This window comes from Beta vulgaris, chromosome 6 (assembly GCF_026745355.1).
Source record: "Beta vulgaris subsp. vulgaris cultivar EL10 chromosome 6, EL10.2, whole genome shotgun sequence".
Taxonomy (NCBI): domain Eukaryota; kingdom Viridiplantae; phylum Streptophyta; class Magnoliopsida; order Caryophyllales; family Amaranthaceae; genus Beta; species Beta vulgaris.
This window is the reverse complement of record NC_079207.1, coordinates 15,395,650-15,421,620: the sequence shown is the minus strand read 5'-3', so window position 1 is coordinate 15,421,620 and position 25,971 is coordinate 15,395,650. Positions and strand designations below refer to the sequence as shown.

Genomic DNA, 25,971 nt, shown 5'->3' with positions numbered 1-25,971 from the left:
GATCTCACTCAATGACAAACAAATCGATTTCGAGAATGTTAACTTATTTGTAAGATTATGTAACTTCAGTATCATAGTTTCCGTTTCTAGGTTTGAAAAATCTCTATGACTTTACATGTAAGGGTCCGTTTTGTATTAATGTGGTTTTCTGTTTTTTTGATTTTCAAAATCATATAATATATGTCCTATAATGCATAAAAAATTAATCAAATTTATTGGGAACATGATGATTTTGAAAATTGATAATAAAAAGTGAAAATCACTTTTTTTGGTTTTTAGTTTTCAGAAAAACTGAAAACTGAAAACAAAAAACGATAACCGTGCCCTTAAAAAATGTAACAATCAGAAAAATTGCAACACTTGTGGCATGTAATTAACCACTAAAACTCCCACTTTTTGCAAACAGACAATACTTTTTGTGTCACCAAAGCTTTGCTCTTTGGACACAATTTTAGTTAAGTTCAGTTCAGCTATTCTCCGCTTACAGTTTTAGCTTACTTCAATTCAGCCAAAAAGAACGGAGACTAAATACATGTATAAATATCTTATTATTACTTTTAATAGTAGAACAATGATCTTGTCTATACCTCAACCCGTACAATATTTTTGGTCTATCATTTAATCTAAACACTTGAGAGTTGAGAGTAAGGAAAAAGATTAGGACTTGGGAGAATCCCTATTCCAACTTCCAAGTGGCAAGTACAATAGTTGGAAGAATTTTCAACCAACTGCATCAATCAAGCTTGATTATTATACTTCCTCTGTTTCTAAATAAGTGCAACATTTCTTGTTTGCACGTTTGCCAATGCATTATTTTAACCATTAATATCTTCAATTATCAATAAGTAAAAATTATAAAAAGTTGATATTAAAAAAATTCACATCCGGACGAATCTAACAAGATCCCACATGACTATGTTTTTCCTAAAATGTAAATCACCAAAGCTAATTAAAGTTTAAACTGTGAATAGTAAACACTATGCAAATGTTGCACTTATTTTGAAACGGAGGTAGTATTTATTATTATCATAATGTGACCTCAAAAATCACAAAAAAATATGTATAGATATCAATACATCATAGTATTACTATTCTTATGTGAGTCTGTGACCTCAAACAAAAAAAGTGCGTAATATAAAAGGGCCAAGAAATGGTTAAAGTGGTACATAATTGAAAATCCTATCCTGTGCCAATCTACAAGTGCCATTAGGCATGAACAGGCATATTTGGGTAGTGGATTAAATTTTTGATATCATCCACCTCCTTCTGTATCCTTCTCTTTTTTCACCCATTTTCTTTTGTCAACAATCAATTGGATAGACGGCTTTCCTAAATTGCACCCTTTGAATTTGAATCCAATTATCTTTTCCATTTTCATACTATAATTCATTCACACACTGAATTTTCGATTTCTATATAATTGACCAAGTTGAGAAAATTCTCTCTCTGCTCTGTTAACTAATACAAAAATGAGCAGCACTAGTAGTACACTCAATCTGGGAAATTCCGTTCTTCAAACATGTTCTTTTTACAGGGCTAATTTCAGATCTAGATCTTCCATTTCACCCTTGAAGAATAATAATAATGGCAGCAACAACAGCAGCACTTTATGCCCTCCTTTTTCTACTCCATTTTCTCTCTCCTCGAGAAAATCCCCCAAAATGCTGTCCCCAATTTCTGCTGTCCTCACAAAACAAGAAACTGCAATAGACCCACCTGAAAACAAGAATTCCCCAGAAATCCCAACCTTCAATTTCGAGTCTTATATGGTTGGAAAGGCAAAATCTGTGCATAAAGCTTTGGATATGGCAATTACCCTAAAACACCCAGAAAAAATTCATGAGGCTATGAGATACTCTCTCCTTGCAGGAGGAAAGAGGGTGCGCCCAGTTCTATGCATCGCCGCCTGCGAACTCGTAGGCGGCGATGAATCTGCGGCAATGCCTGCCGCTTGTGCTGTGGAGATGATCCACACTATGTCTTTAATCCATGATGATCTCCCCTGCATGGACAACGACGACCTCCGCAGGGGAAAACCCACCAATCACAAAGTGTTTGGTGAGGACGTTGCTGTCCTAGCAGGGGATTCGCTCCTGGCCTTCGCTTTCGAGCACCTGGCTACGGCCACCCCGATAGGCCAGGTCTCCCCCGGACAGATAGTCCGGGCTGTTGGAGAACTGGCCCAGGTTATCGGGGCTGAGGGGCTCGTGGCAGGCCAGGTTGTCGACATCGACTCTGAAGGGGCAGTCGATGTCGGCCTCAAGCAGCTTGAATTTATTCACATTCATAAAACTGCTAAGCTGCTCGAGGGGTCGGTTGTGCTTGGAGCTATTGTTGGGGGTGCGACCGATGAAGAGGTCGAAAAGCTTAGGAAGTTTGCAACGGGGATTGGGTTGTTGTTTCAAGTTGTTGATGATATCTTGGATGTTACTAAATCGTCTGAGGAGTTGGGGAAGACAGCGGGGAAGGACTTGGTGGCGGATAAGGTTACATTTCCTAAATTGATGGGGATTGAGAAGTCAAGAGAGTATGCTAAGAGGTTGAATAAAGAGGCTAAAGAACAACTTTCTGGGTTTGATCTAGAGAAGGCTAAACCCTTGATTGCTCTTGCTGATTATATTGCATACAGGCAGAATTGAATGAATGATTCGATGTCATTCTTGAAACACATTTGTATAACATAATTGTTGTTCGTCATTAATTAGCATTACAGTTGTAATTTAATTGTAATTGGTTTAGAGAGGAACACATTTATCCTCAATTCTAGGATACATCTGGTATGAAATTAGCCCAATATATAAGCATTTGGTGCTTCCATAATAATTTTAGTATAGTTGATTGTGCTAATTGAAAAGTCTTCGTTGAACCCTAAAAAAAAAGAACTTTTATCAAATTTCCCATGTAGCTCTTCATTTTCAATAGTGACTATAAAATACCAAAAACTGGTCATTGGTCGATCTGTTATTTCAAGACGAAGTGTAGATGCGCATAACTGCTAATCAGTTGACTATAATAGTTTTCTGGTCGTGCAATATCACGGGACAATTGTGCTGAAGGCCGAAGGGATCCTACATTTTGGACTTGGTAGTTGCTACGCGATCATTAGTGGGTACCAAGTGGTGAGCTCGCTGACAATCTTTAAGCGCGACCTACGGTATTGAGAGAATTATGAACCTAAACTTGAACAAAAACAGGAAGAACATGATATGGCCAGATTTGACTATATATCATATTTCGTCTTATCTATTATTTCAGTATTGTGTATTTTAACACGAAGGGGCTTTCTGCATCAATGCATTGTGAACAACTACACATGTTCCATATAAATCAAAATAGGGTCCCAAATAAAATTCCCTCGTGCTCTTTGCAATATCCAATATGGAAAATCTTTTGTATCAATGGTAAGTAGTGTTGGACAATAAGTACACAATTTTTACTTTTCTTTTGATGTTAGCGCTATTATGTCTCAAAAAATTTCTAGGATACTTAACCATCTCTATTCTTCCACCCAAAATTTTCTACGGTATTGAGAGAATTATGAACCTAAACTTGAACAAAAACGGGAAGAACATGATATGGCCAGATTTGACTATATATCATATTTCGTCTTATCTATTATTTCAGTATTGTGTATTTTAACACGAAGGGGCTTTCTGCATCAATGCATTGTGAACTACACATGTTCCATATAAATCAAAATAGGGTCCCAAATAAAATTCCCTCGTGCTCTTTGCAATATCCAATCTGGAAAATCTTTTGTATCAATGGTAAGTAGTGTTGGACAATAAGTACACAATTTTTACTTTTCTTTTGATGTTAGCGCTATTATGTCTCAAAAAATTTCTAGGATCCTTAACCATCTCTATTCTTCCACCCAAAATTTTCAACGATCATTAGCAATCGTAAATTCGAATTAACCATCAACCTTCCGAGAGAATTTGATGAGTAGATGGGAATTTTGCCATGATTCATTAGCAATATATTAGTAAATTATCGTTCTAAAAAAAGAATGTTATTATATCTGGTTTAAATTATGAATCAAGGGTCCAATTCAAATTACCTTTGCCCTATCCCTCTTTTACACAATCTAAAATGAAACCAAAATCAACACCATTACTTGATAATAGAAAGGAATCCTTAATAGACTGGTGACAATATCATGTTTCTCTTAATTCCAGAAGTTAAGAGTGATCCATTGGCGGGAATAAAATAAAAAAAAACGGTGACAATATCATGTTTCTCTTAATTCCAGAAGTTAAGAGTGATCCATTGGCAGGAATAAAAAAAAAAAAAACGCCGTTGCCGGGGATCGAACCCGGGTCACCCGCGTGACAGGCGGGAATACTTACCACTATACTACAACGACTTTGTTGATAAATTATTATTCTAAAAAACTAAGTTTAATACACGATATATTGATTTGCGTCAAATAAGTAGGATGGTAGGAATCATCTCCGATTCTTCGTAAATGACGAGAGAAGCAGCAACCTGCAGCCACACACCACTCAGTCAACTTCATGTAATGTAATCCATCATCAATCTCCATTTTTTTTTTTTTAATTTTTACAGTATTAAATTACACTTTTTCCCCTTTCCTACCCCATAAAAAAAAAACCACAGCTTGGGCACCCTACTTTGAATATTCTTATTCAATCTCCCCATTTCGACTTTTTAAATATATTCTTGACTGACTCACAATCAACACCAAAACCTTTGAAAAGTCTCCCATCTTAATTCTTCTTACCCTTCTAATTATGTGCGGTTAATCTTTCTTCTGTCACCAAAATCTGAGCAGTTGATCTGTTCCAGTTTTGGGTCATTTCTCATTACCCATTTTACATTTTTTTGGGAATCCAATCCCTTAATTTGGCACAAATTTAGATTTCTCTCTCCATTTTAAAGATATCCCAAGTGAATTCTAGTATAAATTCAACTGGGTAAGAAGAAAAGCTGAAATCTTGGGAATCTGGATGAATTTTTTTTTTGAGGGTTTTCTGAATTATGGGTTCAATTTTTAGCAAAAGGTCAAAAATTCCGACAACCCCATCAACAAACAACGGCAGCAGCAACATCAATGGTAGTAGTGGATCAAATTCAGTTGGTAGCAGTGATGTAAACTTCTATTTAGCAGCTTGTCAGAATGACCCAGATGTCAAAATCTTTGATTCTAAGCTTCAGCAACATGCTGCTTCTGTTATGAACACACTAGCCAGTGTTGACAACAGTGGGTTGGACCAGCAGGTTTGTTCTCTCTCCTTTGACTCCCTTAGACAAGTCACTGGTAGTCTAATGGACATGAATCATGAGGCAGTCAAAGTTATTCTTGATTGCAAGAAGGATGTTTGGAAGAACAAAGAGTTGCTTTCATTAGTGGAGGATTACTTTGAATATAGTGTTCAGACATTAGATTTTTTCACTGCCCTTGATCAATGTCTCAAACGAGCCCGAGACCGCCATTTTATTATACAGGTTGCGTTGAGGCGATTTGAGGAAGAAATGAGGGATAATCATGGTGTTAGTAATGCTGGTGATAAGTTTTCTAATACATTGAAGGAGTTGAGGAGTTTTAAGGAGGCTGGGGACCCCTTTGGGCAGGAGTTTCTCACTATATTTCAAGCAGTTTATAACCAACAAGTTCAAATGTTGAGGAGATTGCAGCTTAGGAAACGGAAACTCGATAAGAAGTTGAAGTCAGTAAAGGTTTATAGGAAAGTTTGTAACATTATTTTTGGTGCTGCTTTTGTGGGTGTTGTGATTTGTTCTGTTGTTGCTGCTGCAATTGCTGCTCCACCTGTTGCAGCAGCGTTGGCAGCAGCTGTTTCAGCTCCTATTGGAGGGATGGGTAAGTGGTTCAATTCGTTATGGAAGAAGTATGAGAGAGAGCTGAAAAGTGAAAGAGAGTGGATTGTCGAGTTGCAGATTGGGACTTGCATTGCTGTTAAAGACTTGGAGAACATTCGAGTCTTGGTTGAGAAGTTGGAGATTGTGATCGATTCCTTGTTGTCCAATGCTGACTTTGCATTGAAGGAAGCAGATACATTAACCATGGTGATGGATGATATTAGGAACAAGTTGAATGTGTTTATGGAAGGGATTGATACTATAACAGTGCATTCTGATAAATACAGCAGAGAAATCAGACAGGCGAGGACTGTGATCTTGCATAGGATTATGAGAAATTCTAGTGCACCTATTTAACCAGCTCCATTTCCTATATCAACAATATCGTTGTTATGGGAAGTTCTTTCTTATGTGCTCATATGCTCATTTTTTCTCCATATGAGAACAATCTTTGAGGAGAAATGTGCAACAATAACCATATAATGCTCAAGGATATAAAATTTTGGTTGTCAGATAGCCCAACTGATGTAAGCAGGGTGAAGTTATGCCAGTGAACTTGCAGCAACAAGTTAATGAAGCATTCAAGCAAATCTCAGTTGGCTTGTTTCTTGGTATGCTTGTGTAAGCATTTTTAACCCTGCTTGTGGCTGTGTGTTTGTAGTATTGTGCTGATTGCTGAATTACAGTCATGACCACTCCAATGGTATTACTAATGTTATCAACTTGAATGGAGTGGTTGAAGTATACATTAGTGTTACCATAAAAAAAAAGTATACCATTAGTATTGCGATAAAAGAAGTATACATTAGTGTACATATGCAATATGCTTTCTTGTATCATTGAGAACTCTGTGACTCGAGAAACTCCATTTACATTATTGTGAAGAAGAATACAGTGATTTGTTTGAATGCTCATGGAATTGATTCACTCTGATTTTTTGATCCTTCTCATTTATGATATTATCTTTACTAGAAGTTGCCATGTCAACACTTGCATACTTATCCGGAAACGAATCCACTATACTAAGCCTAGAAGAGCTTAGCTAATCTTATCGCATAATAGATCCCCAGCTTTATTTATGATCCCCATTGGATCTCAAGAGTGAAGAGGCCCAATTGGTTGCCTCTCTGCGAACATGACTATCAATGTCAATGATGCATGTGTGTTGTCTTACTATTGCTTTTTCGCTCAAAGAACTCAAGCAACATTAATTGAAGCTTGCACTTAATCTGTCATCACAAGGGTGCCAACTGCATGGCTAGCCAAAAAATGCAAGGTTATGCTCTGCAAGTCAGATGTTTGCATCCTTCAGAGTTCAGACCATATTGTGGACCAGAAATTCCTGGTCATTTATTGTACATACAACTCTTGACCACATTGAGCCGGAGTCTCAGCATGGTAATTGGTAAATACTCCTGTTTCTGCTCACCACGTAAAGTATACGGCTATACACACCTCAACATTATACTCTTGTAAACATAGATTGTATTGGACAAGTCCCTTTCTTTTCCTTTGTGACACAGCTGAAGCTTTGAAGAATGCTGCTGAAAATGAACATTCCCATCAGCCCATCATCGCACCCGCGTACTCAGGAGTATCATCATGTTTAGCAGCATTGTGATAATGAGTTAATTGGCTATCCAATAAGAATCCGGAAGCATATATTAGTTTAGGATGTTCCAAGCAAGTAATATTTTCCCTGGAAATTAGTTCCAACTAATTTGCTCGAAGACTTGCTGGTCTTGACGTCCCACCTCCAAATCACTGTAGCACGCGCCACGCACCTTGCCATTTCTTCCTGCTCACTAATGCTAATGTCCTTCTGCCCTTCTTTTGCATCTGTGGGATATGGTTGCAGACATGCTCTTTTAAGAACTTTTACGCTGCACAAAAGGGTATAATTTAAGGAATGAACTATAATAAGAGCACCTTCAATTCCTCCCTTTCCGCTCTAGCAAATTTTCACATGGTAAATTCCTATATCCTCTCAAGTTTATGCCATATGCGTGACCATGATAAGACTGGGGGCTATATTCTTTTCGCTTTGTTTGTCGTTATAGGATAAAATAAGTTCGCATAATAATTAATACGGGTTAATAAGTTTAGATAAGTAAGCTCACACAAAAGGTCTAATAAATTCAAATAAGATCCAATAAGTTGAGATAAATTGAGATAAGTTCAAATAAGCAAAATGTCAAAAAGAATGGATATTTATCTACCTTGGCCCCCCTTTTTTATTTATTAGGTGGGCACTGATATTAAGGATCATCGATGGTTCGAAAGCCCATATTCAGTCCAAAATGGAATTGAATCACCTTGGATAGAATAAGTTACTTTTTTTTATCACGCTTTCTAAAAAGAATTACTAAATACTAAATGGGTTGATAGAGATCAATGAAGTACAATGACATCAATACCCTTACTCATTTGTCTACCGTGACAAAATTGGAAAGAAGGGGTACCTAATCAATACTCTACCTAATCAATACTCCCTCTCTGTCCCAAAAATGATGCTACATTTGTTTTTCACAGTTTACGAGATACAACTTCAAACACCAATATCTTGAGTTACATATGTGAAAAAAAACATAAAAATAATGTATTTGAAAAATACAAATTAAGACGAATTAAATAAGATCCAACATGATTATATTTTTTCTTATATATATCAACTAAAAGACATTCAAAGTTACTAAGTGTAGTTTGATGTTTGAGCTTCAATAATAAAATTTCTCAATTTTTTTTTTTTAACAAGGCAGGGTGAGCATGTCCTCGAGTAGCCATGAAATTATGATTCGCCATCCTAATTCCTAAAGCAATGTTTTAATCGAACCTCAAGGAATCTGCACAAGTTCTCAAATTATAGATTTGCAGTCCCAGAATCCATTCCCACCAGTTAGAAAAAGCTAAAAAAAAGTGGTATGAAGAGTTCTGTTTTTGACATGCTAGTGTGAAGTTGAATTGGTGTCAAAGCTGCTTCTTTTTGTTTCAACTTTTTTTCTTCTCTCTCTCTCACTTTACCATTCCTTCCTCCACAAGGAGAAACAGGAAATTTCCTCTGCTTCATACTTCCAATGCTTCCTTCAGTAAATCTTCCTCCTCAATTTCTCTCTCCACCTTTTGTCTCATATTATGGCTTAAGCTAATCCTTCTTCCATTTCCCTCTTCAATAACCAATCCTTCAAAAAGCAGCAATCTTTCCCCCCAAATTCCTCAGAAATCAATTTCATAACTCCAGAAATTCAGCATTTTTAGTGTTCATTCGCTTGCATTTTCCTGCTTTTTTTTACAGAAAAAGAAGAGTAAACAAATATGGGTGCGAAATCCAGCAAAGGGCCCAACGATGTAAACCCACCTGCAATTGACCAAAACACAAACACCCAGATGAACAATAATGAACTCAGCTCATATTTACAGGCTTGTCAACTTGACCCAGATGTTCAAGTCTTCGATTCTCACCTTCATGAGCGCACCACTCATATCATCAACTCACTTACAAATAATGAAGGTGACGAAGGTTTTGAGGTTCATTCTGTATCCCTTGATTCTCTTAAACAAGTTGCTGGTTGTTTAATTGATATGAATCAAGAAGTTGTTAGAGTCATTTTAGAGTGTAAAAAAGATGTTTGGAATAATCAGGAATTATTTGGTTTGGTGCAAGATTATTTTGAGTATAGTGTTCAAACCCTTGATTTTTTTACTGCTCTTGATAAATGTCTCAAAAGGGTTCGTGACCGTCAGTTGATTATACAAGTTGCATTGCTTCAATTTGAGGAGGAAATTGGGAATGTTGGTAATGTTAGTGGTCAGAATAGGTATGGGAAGATTTTGAAGGAATTGAAGAATTTTAAAGAGGCTGGTGACCCTTTTACTGAGGAATTTCTAACTATGTTTCAGTCTGTTTATAAACAGCAAGTAGTGATGTTTGAGAAATTGCAGCTTAGGAAGCATAAACTTGACAAGAAATTGAAATCATTAAAGATATATAGGAAGGTGTCGAACATAATATTTGCGGCCACTTTTGTAGCAGTGATTATTTGTTCTGTGGTTGCTGCTGCCATTTCGGCTCCTCCCATGGTTTCAGCTATAGCTGCTGCGGCTTCTGCTCCGATGGGAGGGATTGGGAGGTGGATGAATTCGTTGTGGAAAAAGTATGAGAGTGAATTGAAGACGCAAAGGGAGTTGATTAACTCGATGCAAGTTGGGACTTACATTGCAATCAAGGACTTGGATAGCATCCGTATTCTTGTTGATAAGTTAGATATTCAGGTTGAGTCATTGTTGGCAAATACTGAATTCGCGCTTAGTCAAGAGGGAGCTGTCGCTACTGTAATAGAGGAGATCAAGAAGAAGCAGACCGAGTTTTTGGAGGCAATTGATGAGCTTGGGGAGCATGGCAATAAGTACAGCCGAGATGTAAGAAGGGCTAGGACAGTGATCCTGCAGAGGATAATTAAGCATCCTAGTGAAGAATGAATTGCAACTTGTCTTTTTTTTTTATTTTTATTTTTTATGTTGTAACATTAGTACTATTTATTGTTAGATCATGCTTGTTTGTGTAATTTATCAGAATGTGGTAGTTGGTTAATACTTAATACATCTTTCTGGTAACAAAGATGTAGGATTCTAGAGTGGTTATCTTTCTTGTGGCTGTGTTTGTGTTTCTGAGATACCGATACATTTTCAGTTGTGGTGTGTTATAGTCGAATTGAAATTTACACCATAGGAGATGAATGCTATTTGACACTATTTTTGTTGGCAAAATTTCAAATGAGATGGTCTTATCACGAGATCTTTTACAAATTTACTTAGAGGGTGTTACAATTCTCATATGAACATATTAAATTTGAGGAGAGAGATTAAGAGAGAAAAGAGGAATTTCAGCTTCTCATTATTGTGTAATGATTGTCTTAATGACTTGAGCTACAACAGAAAAGAATATATACAAGGTAAGAAACATTGCCACGTAGGAAAGACCCACAAATCATTACATCACAAAATACTTGGTGCTAGTAACTAACTTCCTGAAATTCAGGGAAGTTAGTTGCACATGCCTAGAGATGTAGCTTCTAGAAGCTGATCTAATTCTCTTCCTCAGTAACTTCAATACCCCCCTCAAGGTAGGAGTGGGTGGAGAGACCATTCCTAGCTTGATCATGAGCTTAGACAGTTGAGGAGAGGGCAGATTCTTAGTAATCAAATCTGCTAACTAATCACCAATAGGAATATAAGCAAGTTCAAGGAGACCCTCCAATACTTTAATTTGTCTCGAGTGAAATGTATGTCATTTTCAATATGCTTGGTCCTCTCATGTTGAACAGGATTTTTGCCCAAGTGAATATAGCTGATTGATTATCACAGCTGAGCTTCACTGGAGTTAGATTGGTGACTCCGCCAAGTGAGCTCTGAGGCTGCTGCAGCCATAGCTCTGTACTCTGCCTCTGAGGAGGACTTATAGATTGTGGATTGCTTCTTAGATTTCCAGTAAATAGGGCTATTTCCTAAAAGCATCACATACCCAGTAACTGATTTTCTGGTGTTGGGGCATGCAGCCCAATCAGAATCTGAATAACCTTGTAGAGTGAGCTGCGTAGAAGCTTGGAGCATAATTCCCTGATCAGCAGTACTGGCAACATATCTTAAAAGATGATGCAAGGCCTGAAAGTGATGAGTTTTAGGTGCATGAAGAAACTGACTCAGAGTTTGCACTGCAAAGGACAAGTCAGGTCTAGTGTGGGTCAAGAAATTTAACTTGCCCACTAAACACCTGTACTGGGAAGGATCATGATAGAAATCACCATCTTCTGCTAACAACTTCAAGTTCAGTGGTAATGGTATCTTGGCTGTCTTGGAGAGATCTAAAGAGCAATATGATAACAACTCTTTAGTGAACTTTCTCTGGCTGAGAATAATTCTAGAAGACAACCTTGAAACTTCAATGCCAAGGAAGAAACTTAGAGCACCTAGGTCCTTGATGCTGAAAACCTGATGTAAATGCTGCTTGAGTGAAACAATGAGAGCAAAATTAGGCCATGTGAGGATGATATCATCCACATACACAGCTGCAATACACATGTCATTAAGGTATCCATTTATGAAAAGAGAGTAATCATTTTTACTCTGTACAAATCCTTGCTTTTCCAGTTCTGAATTGAGTCTAGCAAACCACTGTCTACTGGCTTGTTTTAGCCCATATAGAGACTTTATCAGCTTGTAAACCTTGTTTTCAGGATTAGGAACACCCTCAGGCATTTCATGTACACTTCCTCCTCCAAAGTGCCATGTAAGAAGGCATTATTGATATCAAGTTAATGTATCTCCCACTGAGAACTTGCTGAAAGTGCTAGGATGCATCAAATAGTTGCCCTTCTCACAACAGGTGAGAAGGTCTCAGCATAATCTAGACCATACCTTTGTGTGAAGCCTTTAGCCACAAGTCGAGCTTTATATCTTTCTAAGCTTCCATCCTTCTTTAATTTGACTTTAAAGACCAACTTACAGCCAATTGCCTTCTTCCCTTTAGGTAACTCAGTCACCAACCAAGTATTATTAGAAGCCAAAGCCTCTACTTCCTTCTGCATTGCACATACCCATTCTGGATGTTGGGATGCTTCAAGATAGCTAACTGGTTCTGAGATGGTAGAAATGTGAGAGATAAAGGCTTTGGAAGATGATGGAAAATCTTCATATTTTACTATGTTGCACCAGTGTGAAGGAGTATTAGTAATTGTACAAATATAAACAGTCATCCATGTTGGCTGATTATGAATTCTAGTGGACCTTTTTTCAACAGGTGATGAAGGAATTGTAGGAACAAAAGAAGAAGGTGTGGCAAGATTAGAAGGTGTTTGTGTTTCAGTTTTAGAGGGAGAAGGTGTTTCAGAGAAGGTTTCAGAAATAGAAGAGTCAGGAGGAGAAGATGGTTCAGATGGTGTGTCAACTGGAGAGACAAAGACATCAGATAAATCAATAGGCTCAGTGAGGTCTAGGGATGTGTTTGAGGGAAGAAAAATAGGAGAAGATGAGCTGTGTGAAGTTTCAGACAGATTAAAGGGGAGATGTTTTTCATGAAAGGTTACATCTCTAAAAACAAACACCTTGTTAGTTTCAAGATTAAGTAACTTGTGAGCTTTTGTTCCTACTGGATAACCAATAAGAACACATGGAACAGCTCTAGAATCAAATTTACTCCTATGTGTTTTGATAGTAGAAGCAAACCCAAGACATCCAAACACTCTTAAGTGTGTTAAATTAGGTTTCTTACCATACATCTTTTCATAAGGTGACAGAAAAGCAATACAACTCAATGCATCCTGTTGATCAAGTGGGTAGCAGTGAGTAAACACTCTCCCCAGTACTTAGATGGAATCTATGATTGAAGAAAAAGAGCTCTGGTAGTCTCAATGAGGTGCCTATGTTTCCTTTCAACTACACCATTTTGCTGTGGTGTATTAGTGCAAATCCTTTGGTGTAATATCCCATGAGTGTGATAAAGAGAAAGGATTTTGCCCTCACACAATTCTTTAACATTGTCTGTCCTTACACATTTGACAAATGCATTGAATTGTGTATGAATCATATCTATCAAATACTCCAAGATCTCAATTGTATCATTTTTATTCTTCATAAGAAAAGTCCAAGTATGCCTGGACATGTCATCAACAACAGTGAGAAAGTATTTACAATCATCATAGGTTTTGACTTTATAAGGTCCCCACACATCCAAATGAAGCAACTCAAAGCACACAGAACTAGTAATAGTGCTAGTAGGAAATGATTTCCTTGTTTGCTTAGCCTTAGGACATACTTGACATATATTGTCTTGACAACAATTATTAACAGGAAACTTAGAATTCACATGATGTAGCTTGTTGAATGGCAAATGACCAAGTCTTAAATGCCAAAGCTTGGCCTCTTCTTGGATAGCTAAGTTGACAGAAGACTGTCTGGAACTTGCACCAACTTCAACTGCATATAAACCAACATCCAACATACCAAGAACCAGAGAATCTTTATGTAAATGTCCCTGAAGTATACACTTATCATGTGAGAAGATAATTGCACAATTCATATCTGCACACAGCCTATGTGTAGATATTAGATTGAATTGTAGACTTGGAACATGTAATACTTTGTTCAAGGACACATCATTCTCCAATTTTACAGTGCCTATATGTTTCACCTCAACACTTTTACCATTAGCAATAGTGATGGTGTTAGGTACTTTATCAAATGGATAATAAGAATCAAACAAATCCAGATTTGAACATATATGGTCAGTAGCTCCACTATCTATGATCCACTTGGAGTTTAAACAAGTAATAAGACAAGTACCTGCCACATTAGCAACAAAGGCAGGAGTGGAGGTGTTGCCAACATTATGAGTCTCTTCCTTACTTTGCTTGACTAAGGACATGCAATGCTGGTACTGTTCTCTAGTAAGTTGAGCAGTATCATCATCATGATAGTCAGGATTAAAAATATTGCTGGTGAGTGGAAAGAGAATGAAGAGGAGATTGAAGAAGCTTTTTTGGAGTTCTACAAGAAGTTACTTGGTACTGAAAAGCATGCTATAAAACATGTCAGTAATAGTGTGATTCAGGAAGGCAATGTGGTAACAGAGGCTTAGCAAGAGGGGTTGTGTGCTCCATTTACAAATGAAGATGTCAAAGCTGCGCATTCTTTGATATAGAAGACAATAAGGCTCTTGGGCCTGATGGGTATACCAGTTGTTTTTTAAGGAGGCTTGGCCTTGCATTGGGAATGATATTATCAATGTTGTGCTTAACTTCTTTCAAACAGGTAAACTTCTCAAACAACTGAATGCCACAACTCTCTGCCTTATACCTAAAGTTGAACAACCTATAGATGTATCTCAATTCAGACCTATAGCTTGTTGCAATGTGATGTATAAAGCTATTTCAAAAATGCTATGCAGTAGATTGAAAGTTGTGCTTCCTAGCCTTATTGATCAAGTGCAAAGTGCTTTTGTTGCCAATAGAGTCATATTGCATAACATTTTTATATGTCAAGATATGCTCAAAAATTATAAAAGGAAGAGTGCTCCTGCTAGATGTACCTTGAAAGTAGACTTGAAGAAGGCGTATGATTCCTTGAATTGGGAGTTTATTAGGGAATTGTTAATTGGTTTAAAATTTCCTGAAAGATATATTGGCTGGATTATGGAATGTCTCACTACTCCTGCCTATTCCTTGAGTATAAATGGGGGTCTGAATGGTTTCTTTCATTGTAAAAGAGGGATTAGGCAAGGAGACCCTATATCTCCATTGATTTTTGTGCTTGCTATGGAATACTTCACAACATTGATGAAGAAAATGAGCCATAGAGAGGAATTCAAGTTTCATAATAGATGTGATCAACTGAAGATTCATTATCTGATATTTGCTGATGATTTGATGCTGTTTAGTAAAGGTGATTTTCAGTCAGTGGTGCTCCTTGTGAGAACTTTATAAGCTTTTGCAGTGACTTCTGGATTAGAAGCTAGCCCTGAAAAAACTGCCATTTATTACTTTGGAAATGTAAAGGAGGAGGAACAAAGTAGAATTCTTCAAGTGACTGGTTATAAAAAAGGATCCTTTCCTTTCAGATACTTGGGAGTTCCCATCACTTCTAAGAGGCTGAGTAAAGCAGATTGTGACATTTTGGTTGATAGGATGTTAAAAAGAATCATGAGCTGGAGTTCAAGGCATCTTTCCTATGCAGCAAGAACCACTCTTGTGAATGCAGTGCTTATGAGTCTACACACTTATTGGGCTCAAAATTTCCTACTGCCCAAGTGTGTTCTACATAGGATTAATCAAGTTTGCAGAGCTTTTCTTTGGGAAGGCAAGGTTGTGTTGAGTAAAGCTCCCCCTGTGGCATGGGACTGGGTATGTAAAGAGAAAAAGAAGGGTGGACTAGGAGTACAAGATTGTATAAGATGGAACATAGCAGCTGTTGGGAAATTTGTATGGCAGATTGCTCAAAAACAAGATCTCCTTTGGATTAAATGGGTCCTTTGTGTGTACTTAAAAGAGTCAGATTGGTGGAAGTATCAACATTCTTTCACTGCTAGCTGGATCTGGAGGTGTATTTGTAAGGTGAAGGAAGTTTTTAAATCTGCATATACCAACAACAATTGTTTGAATGGTATTCATCCATATACTATAAAGGAGGGGTATCAGTGGCTACATGGACCTCAAGAGGATGTGCCATGACATTATTGGGTTTGTAATTCCACTAATATTCCTAAACATTCCTTTATTGCTTGGTTAGTAGCTCTGGGGAAGCTAAGAACAAGAGTTGTTTTGGCTAAGGGTGGTATCTGTCATGATACCTTATGTTTGATGTGTAATACAGGTGAGGATTCATGTCATCATTTGTTTTTCCAATGCCCTTGCAGTGTGATTGTTAGTCAGAAGGTTATGGGGTGGATTGGCATATATAATGTGGGTCAGGAAAATTTGTATCTTGTGTGGAAGAAATGGGGAAGGAAGTTTCAGAACAAGAAGAGGCAGAAGTTGTGCTATTCTGTCATAGCTGCAATAGTATACCATATATGGAGAGCGCGCAATCATGCTCTATGGAATGATGCTGTGATGTTGCCTGATGTAATTGTCAGAAATATTCAATTAGATGTTTGTGGTAGATTTAAGAGTCTAGTTGATATTAAATGGAATGTAGAGGATAAGTTATGGTTTCAACAATTAGTAAGCTCATGTAATAATTAGGGAAGTGGTGTCCGGTGTCTGTTTTTTGGCTGTCTTGGAAGGTTGTGTGGCTCTGTAGTGTGCTGTGCTACTTTGGCTTAGGATGTAATGGTGCATTTGATTTGCTTTTGGTAATACATCTTACATTTTACCAAAAAAAAAAAACTTTTATCAAAGCATACTTAATTAAAATATTTTTAACTTTCTTAAATCCTTAAAACAATTTCATTTGAATTTTAAAATAGTCAACCTTTTTAAATAGTCAAATCATTTTAAAACTAATTGTGTTTATATATAAATATATAAATATATAAATATATAAATACCAAAATATATTTATAAAATCCATTAAAATTATGGGGGATTACACGTGCACTCTACTTTGGTGGTTAATTATTGTTGTTCGAGAGGATAGGAAGTAATGCGTGTACTACCTTGCATCGGGAGTTTAGCCATTATTAGATATGGGTAATAGGGGATGTAATCCCATAGGCTGACCTGGAGGATGCGATGACAAAGCCTAGGAAGTGGGTTGCGATCCACTGGCGTTCATATACTGACTCACACTTGTTATATTTATATCTTTTATTTTTATTTATGTATTTTTAATTAAGATGATTTATTTCCTGATTTAACTTACTCGTTTATTAACTATTTATTTGTGTTACTCGTAAGCTTATTAAGATGCAGTTGCATGTGGACATTATAGTTGACTTGGATCTTATCTATTCCTTTTCTTAGTAATCTATGTCTGAAATATACTGTGATTTCTTTTGTTATGGGAGAACTGCTAGTTACTTTCCACTAATTGTGGAATTATTATTATTATATGTGCAGATGACAAGACTTTTAGACTTATTACTGCATGGGATAGCCAAGTTTGGGTTGGTGATGGGAGGAAGTTCCTTATAATGTTCTTAGTTGATGAGTTCTATGATGAGAATATGGAGTCTTATGTGATGTTAGGACTTAAGGATGCTTAAACTTGTTTTGGGTCTGGAGACTTGCATGTCTGATAGCTTTTAATAATGTAGTTTACTTTTGGATTTGATATTTACTTACTTTGATGGAACTTATGACATGTTGAGTTGTTTTGAGGTTATTAAATCTTAAGTTTTGATTTTTATTTATTGATTTAGAGTTTCATTTCCATTCTAACGTTATTTTTGCTAACATCTTTTAGTTATTGTTAAGTAGCTTATCTATTTAAGTACGAGGTGTTACAGTTGTATCAGAGAAAAACAACTCTGAGACTCTCGCGTAATCACTAAGAAACTCTCAGGAATGTGTAGGTGAAATAGCTAGGATCAGTAGAATCTTAAGCTCCAAGAATAATAATAGAGAGAGGGTGACTTGGGCAGCAAACCACGGGAAAATATTTTCTTATATCTATGTGTCAATTTGCTATTTGTATATTTTAGCTTGTTAAGTAATGAATGTTTACCTCTTTTATATAAAATGCCTCCACGACGGTTACCTAGTGCTAGAAAAGAGGTTGTCCGAAAGAGGCGTCAGGCACTCGAGAATGCTACAATAGTCATGGCGAATCGGTCTACTACTCTGTCCAATGGGAAATCTATCTTCGACCGATTCGACCGTCACCGTTCGCCTTCTTTTGACGGAACTTTTGATCCAATTGTGCTGGAAGGGTGGATTAGGGAGATGGAGAAACTGTTTGCTGCTAATGGTTGCCCTAGTGCTGAAATGGTGTCTATTGGTACCTACAATCTAAAACTAGAAGCAGACAACTGGTGGAATACTGTTTGTGTATACTATAAGGCTACACCGATTTTCGGATGGATCACTTTTGAGTTAAGTTAAAGGAAAGGTTTTACCCCAACGAGCACCGCTGGCAGAAACAAGAGGAGTTTCTATCTTTGTCACAAGGTACTTTGAGTGTTCAGGAGTAGGGGTGATAATGAGCTTGACAAGCTCGTGAGCAGCTCGGGCTCGGCTCGGTCAAAACTACGTCAAAGCTCGGCTCGTTGAATCTCGGCTCGAGCTCGAGATCGACTTAAGACTTAAACGAGCCGAGTCGAGCAAGGCAAAGCTCGGCTCGTAAAGCCTGTGAACAACTCGATTATCATTTTATACTAAAACAAATATTATATATTAAAAAAATATTTTTTATTAAAAAAATTGTTTATATATTAAAAAATTATTTATATATATTAAAAATGATATTAAGTATTTATTTTAAGATATTAACTAAGGAATATAATAGAAGAAAGATAAAAAGAAAAGGTAAGAACAATTAAAAAAAAGGAAAAAAATAAAATTATATTAAGCCTAAACAAGCTCACGAGCTGAGCCTAAACGAGCTTACGAGCCGACCCTAAACGAGCTCACGAGCCGAGCTCGAGCCGGAAATTCTAATCACGAGCTCTAGCCGAGCTCGGTTCCCCCAAGCACCGCGAGCTCACGAGTCGAGCCGATCCCATGAAAAGGTAAACAAGCTAAGCCGAGCCGAGTGCTATTCGGGCTCGGCTTGCTCAATAAGCACCCCTATTCAAGAGTACACTGACAAGTTTACTGAGCTGTCTAGGTTTGCTACCACCGTTATACCTACCGAAGCTGAAAGTTTAAAAAGGTACATCAAGAAAATGGACCTAAGAGCGAGGACCCATATGTCCTAAGTTCGGGTGCTTCGACTTTTCAGGGAGCCTAAAATAGCCCTAAGCATTCATGCATCTTTACAAGGAGGAAGATTCTACGAAAGTGGTTGCTGCAAAGATCCTGCAACTACTTATGTTCAGATTCCGGTTAAGAAGCCGAGGTATGAGCTGTCTGGTCGAGGAGGTTATCAACAAGGTTCCTGGTTTGGGTATGTTCGAGCTTTGATCCGAGAAAGTGTCGTAAGTGTGGTAAGGCTACTCATTCTGGGAAGAATTGTTACATATTGATTATCGTCTGCTTTTATTGCAAGGAAATTGGGCACAAGTCTTTCTAGTGTCCTAAGAATGCTAATGCTCCGTCTTTCTTCTGCAGGTCCTGCTAAGCCAGTTGATTTTTCTACTCCTTTGAAATACAGGATCTATGTGATGACACAAGCTGAACCCAACGTCCATCCAGATGTTATCACAAATACTTTTCTTGTAATAATACTCTTTCTTATGTTCTATTCGATACTGGTGCTACGATATCATTTGTTGCTAGTTACTTCATCCGAATGGCTAATCTCACCTCCAGATCCCCTGCTAAGACTCTAATATCTCTTTCTTCTGGTAAAAATTATCCCTAGCATTATGAGTTTAAAGGCATGCCTGTCAGCATTATGGGTTCTGAGTTGCCGACCGATGTTTAGGAATTCGCTATGTCGGAATTCGACATCATCCTTGGGATAGATTGGTTATCGAAGCATGCCTGCATTCAATGCCGTGACCAAAAAGTGGTGCTCCGTGACCCTTAAGGTAATAGGATTTCTTATTCAGGCGTTGTGGTGAAGAATGGTGATAAGTGGGTGTCCACTATGAGAATGCGGAAGATGCGTTAGAAGAGTGACGTGGTATACCTTTGTATGGTAAAGGATTTTTCATCTGAAGAGAAGCTGGAGAGTATTCGGTGGTTCGGGATTATCCTGATGTGTTTCTTGAAGAGTTTCCAGGTCTCTATCTAGAAAGAGGTGTGGAATTCTACATTGATTTAGTGTCTGATACTTCTCCTAAATCTAGGGCTTCGAATAGAATGGCGCTGACTGAGTTACAAGAGTTGAAAAATCAGTTATAAGAGCTAAAAGATAAGGGTTTCCTCAGGCTCAACGTGTCTCCTTAGAGTGCTCTTGTTGTGTTTGTGAAGAAGAATGAGGGGAGTATGCGTTTGTGAATTGATTACCATGAGCTAAATAAAGTGACAATAAAGAATAAATATCCGTTGCCTCGCATTGAAGATCTGTTTGATCAAGTGAACGGTGTTGAGGTACTTTCGAAGATCGATATGAGATCCGGTTATCATCAAATCCCAGTTAAGAATGAGGATATTTTGAAGACTGTATTCCGCACTAGATATGGGCATAAATGAATTTGAAGTAATGCCATTCGAGGTCTCACGAATGCTTCTGCAATATTCATGGATCAAATGAACCGCTCTTTTCATGAGTACTTGGATACATGTGTAGTCGTGTTTATCGACGACATTCTCATTTACTCTAAGGACGAGAAGGAGCATGAGAAGCATTTGAGGCCGGTGTTGCATGTTCTGCGGAAGTAAAAGTAGTTCGTAAAGCTATCTAAGTGTGCATTTTGGCTGAAGGAAGTTGCTTTTTCGGGGTATGTGATCAGCAAGGAAGGAGTTAAGGTGGATCCCGCTAAGATCAAGGTTGTAGTCGAGTGGAAGAGTCCTAAAAATGTGAACAAGGTTCATATTTTTCTAGGTCTTGTTGGTTAAAATAGGAGATTCGTTCAAGATTTATCTATGATAGCTCAACCTTTGACTCGCTTGATGCGTAAGGACTGCAAGTTTGTCTGGTATAAAGATTGTGAAGGGGCATTGAAAAAAAGTTTAACCTCTGCTCTTGTTCTTACTCTGCTATATGAGGGTATTGGGTATGAAGTGTTCAGTGATGCATCGAAGAATGGTGTAGGTTAGTTGTGTTTTGATGCAGCAAGGGAAGATAATAAGCTATGCGTCGAGGCAACTGAAGGTGCATGAAAGAAATTATCCAACCCATGATTTGGAGTTAGCGGATGTGGTGTTTGCACTTAAGATATGGCAATACTATCTATATGTTGTTCCGTGTAAGGTGTATACTAACCATAAAAGTCTGAATTACATCCTCATTCAGCGTAATCTTAATATGAGGTAGAGAAGGTGGCCTGATAATTGATCAAGGATTATGATCGACAAAGTGGCGGATGCTTTGTGTCGTAAGAAGGCAAAAAAAAATAATTTTTCTGCATAATTAGATGGACCGTGAATCTTTGTGCATTGTGCGAAAATTTGGCGATCTTATTGCAATTATTTTTAATTTTAAACCATTTTATTTGCTTGATTGAGTAATCTGGAAAATTTTGTTTAAATTACTTTTGAGTTCTGAAAATTAAAAATAAAATTTTGACTATGACAGTAAGACCATGGAGGTGTGTAAATTTTTGTAAGAATTTATGAGGTGATTTAAATTGTTAAATGATTTTTAGTGTTGATTTTGCTAAAGGCTTAAGTTTATTTATTTAATTGTTATGTGAATAATAATCTGGTTTAAGTGAGACTTTTTGCTTTATTGTGATGGCTGAATGATTTGTGTTGTTTTCATCATGATTTTTGTCATTAACTTGACATTGGTTAATGTAATAAAAATGTAATAAAAGTATTAATAGTGCACATTATTATTATGAGTTAATGAATTTCGTGTTAATTCCGGTTAATATGGTACTATTCATTCAGTAGTGCCAGACGCATCGGAATGCATCAGAAGTTGGCGCATGTGCGTTAGACGCATAAGAGCTACACTAAGTGCACGCTCTAACACGGAGTGCATGCTCTTACGCTGACGCGCACGTTTTTTTGGTCTACTGCTTGTTGTGCGTATTCAGTCGTAGGATTATTCGTACGTATTCGAATGTATCATAATGTATACGACTGCTGATGGCTATCATTGTTTAGGAATTAATTAGTTTTGATGCTACAGTGTTGTATATCTCTGTGTTTGTCACTACTTGTGATTTAAAATTTGTAATAAGTATTTGATATTTTAAGTGAATATTGTAAAACTTGTACGTTTATTTTGTTTGAGAAAGTATAAAAGAATTTGAATATATCTTGATATCTATTTATGATTTTAGGTGTAAGGCCGTGTGGGTATCCCTCTAATGAACATTATTGAGATGAAATAATATTTTATATAATGTTTATGATATTTTATCTCAGAAAGGATATCCGGTGGAATATAAATAGTCTCCGGTGAAAAACATGCCAACCACCTACGTTGCGATCTAGGGGGTATCACATAGGTTAATTGTTGTCGTTCGAGAAGACAGAGAGTGCTTGGTGTACTACCCTACATCGGGAGTTTGGCCATTATTAGACACAGGCAGCAGGTAATGTAATCCCATAGGCTGACCTAGAGGTTGCAATCTGACAAACTTTAAGAAGTGGTTTGCGATCCACTAACGTTCGAATTCTGACTCAAACTTGTTATATTTAGGAAAATTTGTCAGAAACCACCTTTTATAATCACTTTTTTGTGAGAAACCACCTTTTAAAAAAATTTGGTTAATTAGCCACCTTTTTGGTTCTTTTTTTTGTTGGAAGCCACCACTTGCCGGAATCCGGCATTGACTTTAATTTTCCGGCGTTGACCATCAGATTTTCGCCATTCTTCCCCCTTTATCTTTCTCCCCCCTCCCCCCTCGTATCCCCGGTAACCCACCCTCCCTCTCGCATCCCCCGGCAACCCCCTCCTCCCTCGTAACCCGCCGGCAAACACCCCCCACGACCATCCCCACCCTCCCATCCCTAAGCCCATCTCCTCCCTCGCATCCCCCGATATCTCAGGTGGAAGAAATGGCGAAAATTTGGAAAAAAATAGCGAAAATCTGATGGTCAACGCCGGAAAATCAAGGTCAACGCCGGATTCCGGCAAGTGGTGGCTTCCAATAAAAAAAAGAACCAAAAAGGTGGCTAATTAACCAATTTTTTTTAAAAGGTGGTTTCTCACAAAAAAGTGATTATAAAAGGTGGTTTCTGACAAATTTTCCTTATATTTATATCTATTTTTGTTTAAGTATTTTATTTAAGATGATTTATTTACTGATGTAATTTAATTGTTTATTAAATATTCATTTGTGTTACTCGTACGCTTATTAAGATGTTGTTGCATATTGGACATTATAGTTGACTTTAATTTTATTTATTCCTTTTCTTATTAATCTACGTCTGAAATATATATACCGTGATTTCTTTTGTGAAGGGAGAACTGCTATTTACTCCAACTAACTAACTGTGTTGTTGTTGTTGACTTGTAGTGTAACAACCCAAAATTTTAAGCACCATAATAGCCTTAGGACGCGTTGCGGAAACATACATTAATCATCCGGAACTGTTATACGTGGCATAAGGGCTACGTAGTAATAAAAAATATTTAAATGAGCTCAAAGATTATACCTAAACTAAGTCAGAAACTACTTCTATCATAAGTCAAGACTCCTAAAAATGCTATGGATGTTGTCCTGATAATGTACACCTAATTAAGTTGCTTCATGAAGTTCGAGAAATATCACATATGTGTCACATTTGGTTTAAAAAAATTCTAATGATGTTGCTTTGCCAAAACTGCAAAATCCTTTCAAAAGTTTTTTTATTTTTTTTAAAAAAATAGTAGATGCAAGGCAGTTTGTAATGCATGGTACACCTTAGCCAAAACACAAACCCTCTCCGGCCCACTAACTTTCCCCCCCCCCCAAACCTCTCTAACCTACTTCACTTCCAACTCTCTCTCCTTCACCTCCTTCCCTCTAACTCTCTCTCTCCCTCACTCACAAACCCTAACCATGGGAAGGAAAACCACTCTCCGGTTTTTCAAAAAGCCCACCGATGCTCCACCGATAACACCCCCTTCCTTCTCTTCTTCCGTTTCACCACCACCATCTCCAACTCCTTCTCCCCCAAAAGCACCTCCTCCTCCGCCGCCTTCTGTTTCAAAACCCCTCAAATGGACAAAAACAACCGTCTCAAAACCCCCACCCAAAAAAATATGCCCGAAAACCCTCCACCCGCAAAACTCCGGCACCAACGCCACCACCGTCACCCTCCGCTATGCCTGCCGGACGCCCTCAACCCGAAAATGACAACCTTCCGCTGCTACAAGTTCGTCTTCCTCTGCCCCCATCAACGTCCAAACGACAATGCTCTTTTGCCTCCTCCACTGGAATTAAAGTTCTATCTGGACACATTTTCTCGGAATCTTGAATATCTAAGCCAAAAGTTAAGTTTTTGTTCGACTCTCTTCAAACCCAAGGTTGGTTACAATTGCTTTCTTTTAATGATGCTCTTTATGAATTAGAGGTCAAGGAGTTTTATCAATCTTTGGTTGTGTCTGATGATTTGGATCTTACGGCTACTGCAAATGGAATAAAAATTCATATGGGTGTTGACAATTTGGCTCAGATTTTAGGAGTTCCGTATGTAGGCTTTTCGGATTATAAATCACAAAATTGGCCTTTTGTAGATGGGGTAGACAACGCAACTATTACTCGCACTATTTCGGACCACTCGTTACCCCAAGCACAAATTTTTCCGGCCTCGCTTCTTTCGGCCAAGAACAAACTTCTTAGAAGTTTAGTCACCAAAACTCTTCTTCCCCGAATTGAAAATCGTGAGGATTGTCTAATAATGGATCAAGTGTTAATGTGGTTATTATCCCATGGCAATCCAATTAGTCTTCCTCACCTTATCCTGCTTCATATGAAGCATGTGTCTACTTCTCCTCACTTCTACCCTTATGGTATATGGCTCACTCGAATTTTTAGGGCCTTTAATGTATTGACTCCCACCTCTAAGGGAGTTGCTTGCCGGGATATTATGAGCGACAGGATGTTAAGCCGTATGGAACTGTGTGTCATGGGAGGGGAGTTGCTAAAGAAAGATTTTTTGGGGTTTCAACCTAAAGAAGCGTGTGTGGGATGTCTTAAGATGCAAGCTAAGAAGAGGTTGGCAATGTGAAGAAACAACTCCAACGATTATTGGCACGTGGGCGAGCACGTGATACGCTTGCGGCGCAGCAGCATAGACAGCTCATGTCTACTCTCTCTCTACTTCTCAAACCAACCCCACCTTGATCTTGGTTGTACTTTGTGAATTTAACTAGTCTTGTAGTTTTTGCTAAACTGGTCGGTTTTAAAAGGTGTTTTTGTGATACTTTATGATTGTTTTTTTTGGATATTAATGTTGATTGTGAATTGGTAATGATTGTAGCACCAACATCCCTAGCTGGCTTGGTTGAGCAATTGGTTTTATTTTGAAATGTTATGATTGTGTGGATGTTTTTTGTCTTTTCGTGCTTTTTTGAAGATGCCAAAAAGGGGAAAAAGGGACTTATAATATTCTAGTTGTGTCAGTAAGATATTTCGTGTTATGATAAGTGGATTGAAAATAATATATGAGCATGTGGTGGTATTGAAAAATTGATGCTATTAATTTAATGTATGAATGCATGATAAGGGAATAAAAATAAGAATTATAAATGCATATGTTTATGGAGAATGCATACATTGAGGGTGAGAAAAGTGATGAATTGACAATATTATATTTAAGGTTTGACATTATCAAAAAGGAGAATTTGTTGTGCATGTGCATGTTAAGTTTGATGATGAAAAATAATATAATATGTTATAGTATGAAAATTTGTAACAGATGGTTGAGAAAGAAATAAATAAATGAAGACTTTGAAGAAATGAAGAATCAAGATTGAAGTCTAAGTTTAAGTGTA

The 25,971-nt window shown here is 37.5% G+C and overlaps 5 protein-coding genes and 1 non-coding gene across 6 annotated transcripts; 4 read left to right on the top strand and 2 right to left on the bottom strand.

The window, feature by feature from the left end:
- Positions 1-1,113: 1,113 nt before the first annotated feature.
- Positions 1,114-2,833, top strand: LOC104895955 (geranylgeranyl pyrophosphate synthase, chloroplastic). The gene has a single exon (XM_010682603.4). It carries the CDS (start codon positions 1,470-1,472, stop codon positions 2,637-2,639), a length of 1,170 nt encoding a protein of 389 aa, XP_010680905.2. The 5' UTR covers positions 1,114-1,469; the 3' UTR covers positions 2,640-2,833.
- A 1,461-nt stretch (positions 2,834-4,294) lies between these two features.
- On the bottom strand, positions 4,295-4,366 carry TRNAD-GUC (transfer RNA aspartic acid (anticodon GUC)). The gene has a single exon. It is a non-coding gene; the product is annotated as a tRNA-Asp (tRNA).
- A 157-nt stretch (positions 4,367-4,523) lies between these two features.
- On the top strand, positions 4,524-6,774 carry LOC104895954 (UPF0496 protein 1). The gene has a single exon (XM_010682602.4). The coding sequence runs from the start codon at positions 5,002-5,004 to the stop codon at positions 6,196-6,198; it is 1,197 nt and encodes a 398-aa protein (XP_010680904.2). The 5' UTR covers positions 4,524-5,001; the 3' UTR covers positions 6,199-6,774.
- A 1,834-nt stretch (positions 6,775-8,608) lies between these two features.
- On the top strand, positions 8,609-10,527 carry LOC104895953 (UPF0496 protein 1). The gene has a single exon (XM_010682601.4). It carries the CDS (start codon positions 9,154-9,156, stop codon positions 10,315-10,317), a length of 1,164 nt encoding a protein of 387 aa, XP_010680903.2. The 5' UTR covers positions 8,609-9,153; the 3' UTR covers positions 10,318-10,527.
- Positions 10,528-11,196: 669 nt separating this feature from the next.
- Positions 11,197-12,093, bottom strand: LOC125498861 (uncharacterized mitochondrial protein AtMg00810-like). Its single transcript, XM_048647163.1, has one exon. The coding sequence runs from the start codon at positions 12,091-12,093 to the stop codon at positions 11,197-11,199; it is 897 nt and encodes a 298-aa protein (XP_048503120.1).
- Positions 12,094-14,260: 2,167 nt separating this feature from the next.
- Positions 14,261-17,533, top strand: LOC125498862 (uncharacterized). Its single transcript, XM_048647164.1, has 5 exons — positions 14,261-14,447; positions 14,644-15,273; positions 15,325-15,990; positions 16,201-16,485; positions 17,388-17,533. The coding sequence occupies exons 1-5, from the start codon at positions 14,261-14,263 to the stop codon at positions 17,531-17,533; spliced, it is 1,914 nt and encodes a 637-aa protein (XP_048503121.1).
- The last annotated feature ends 8,438 nt before the right edge of the window (positions 17,534-25,971 follow it).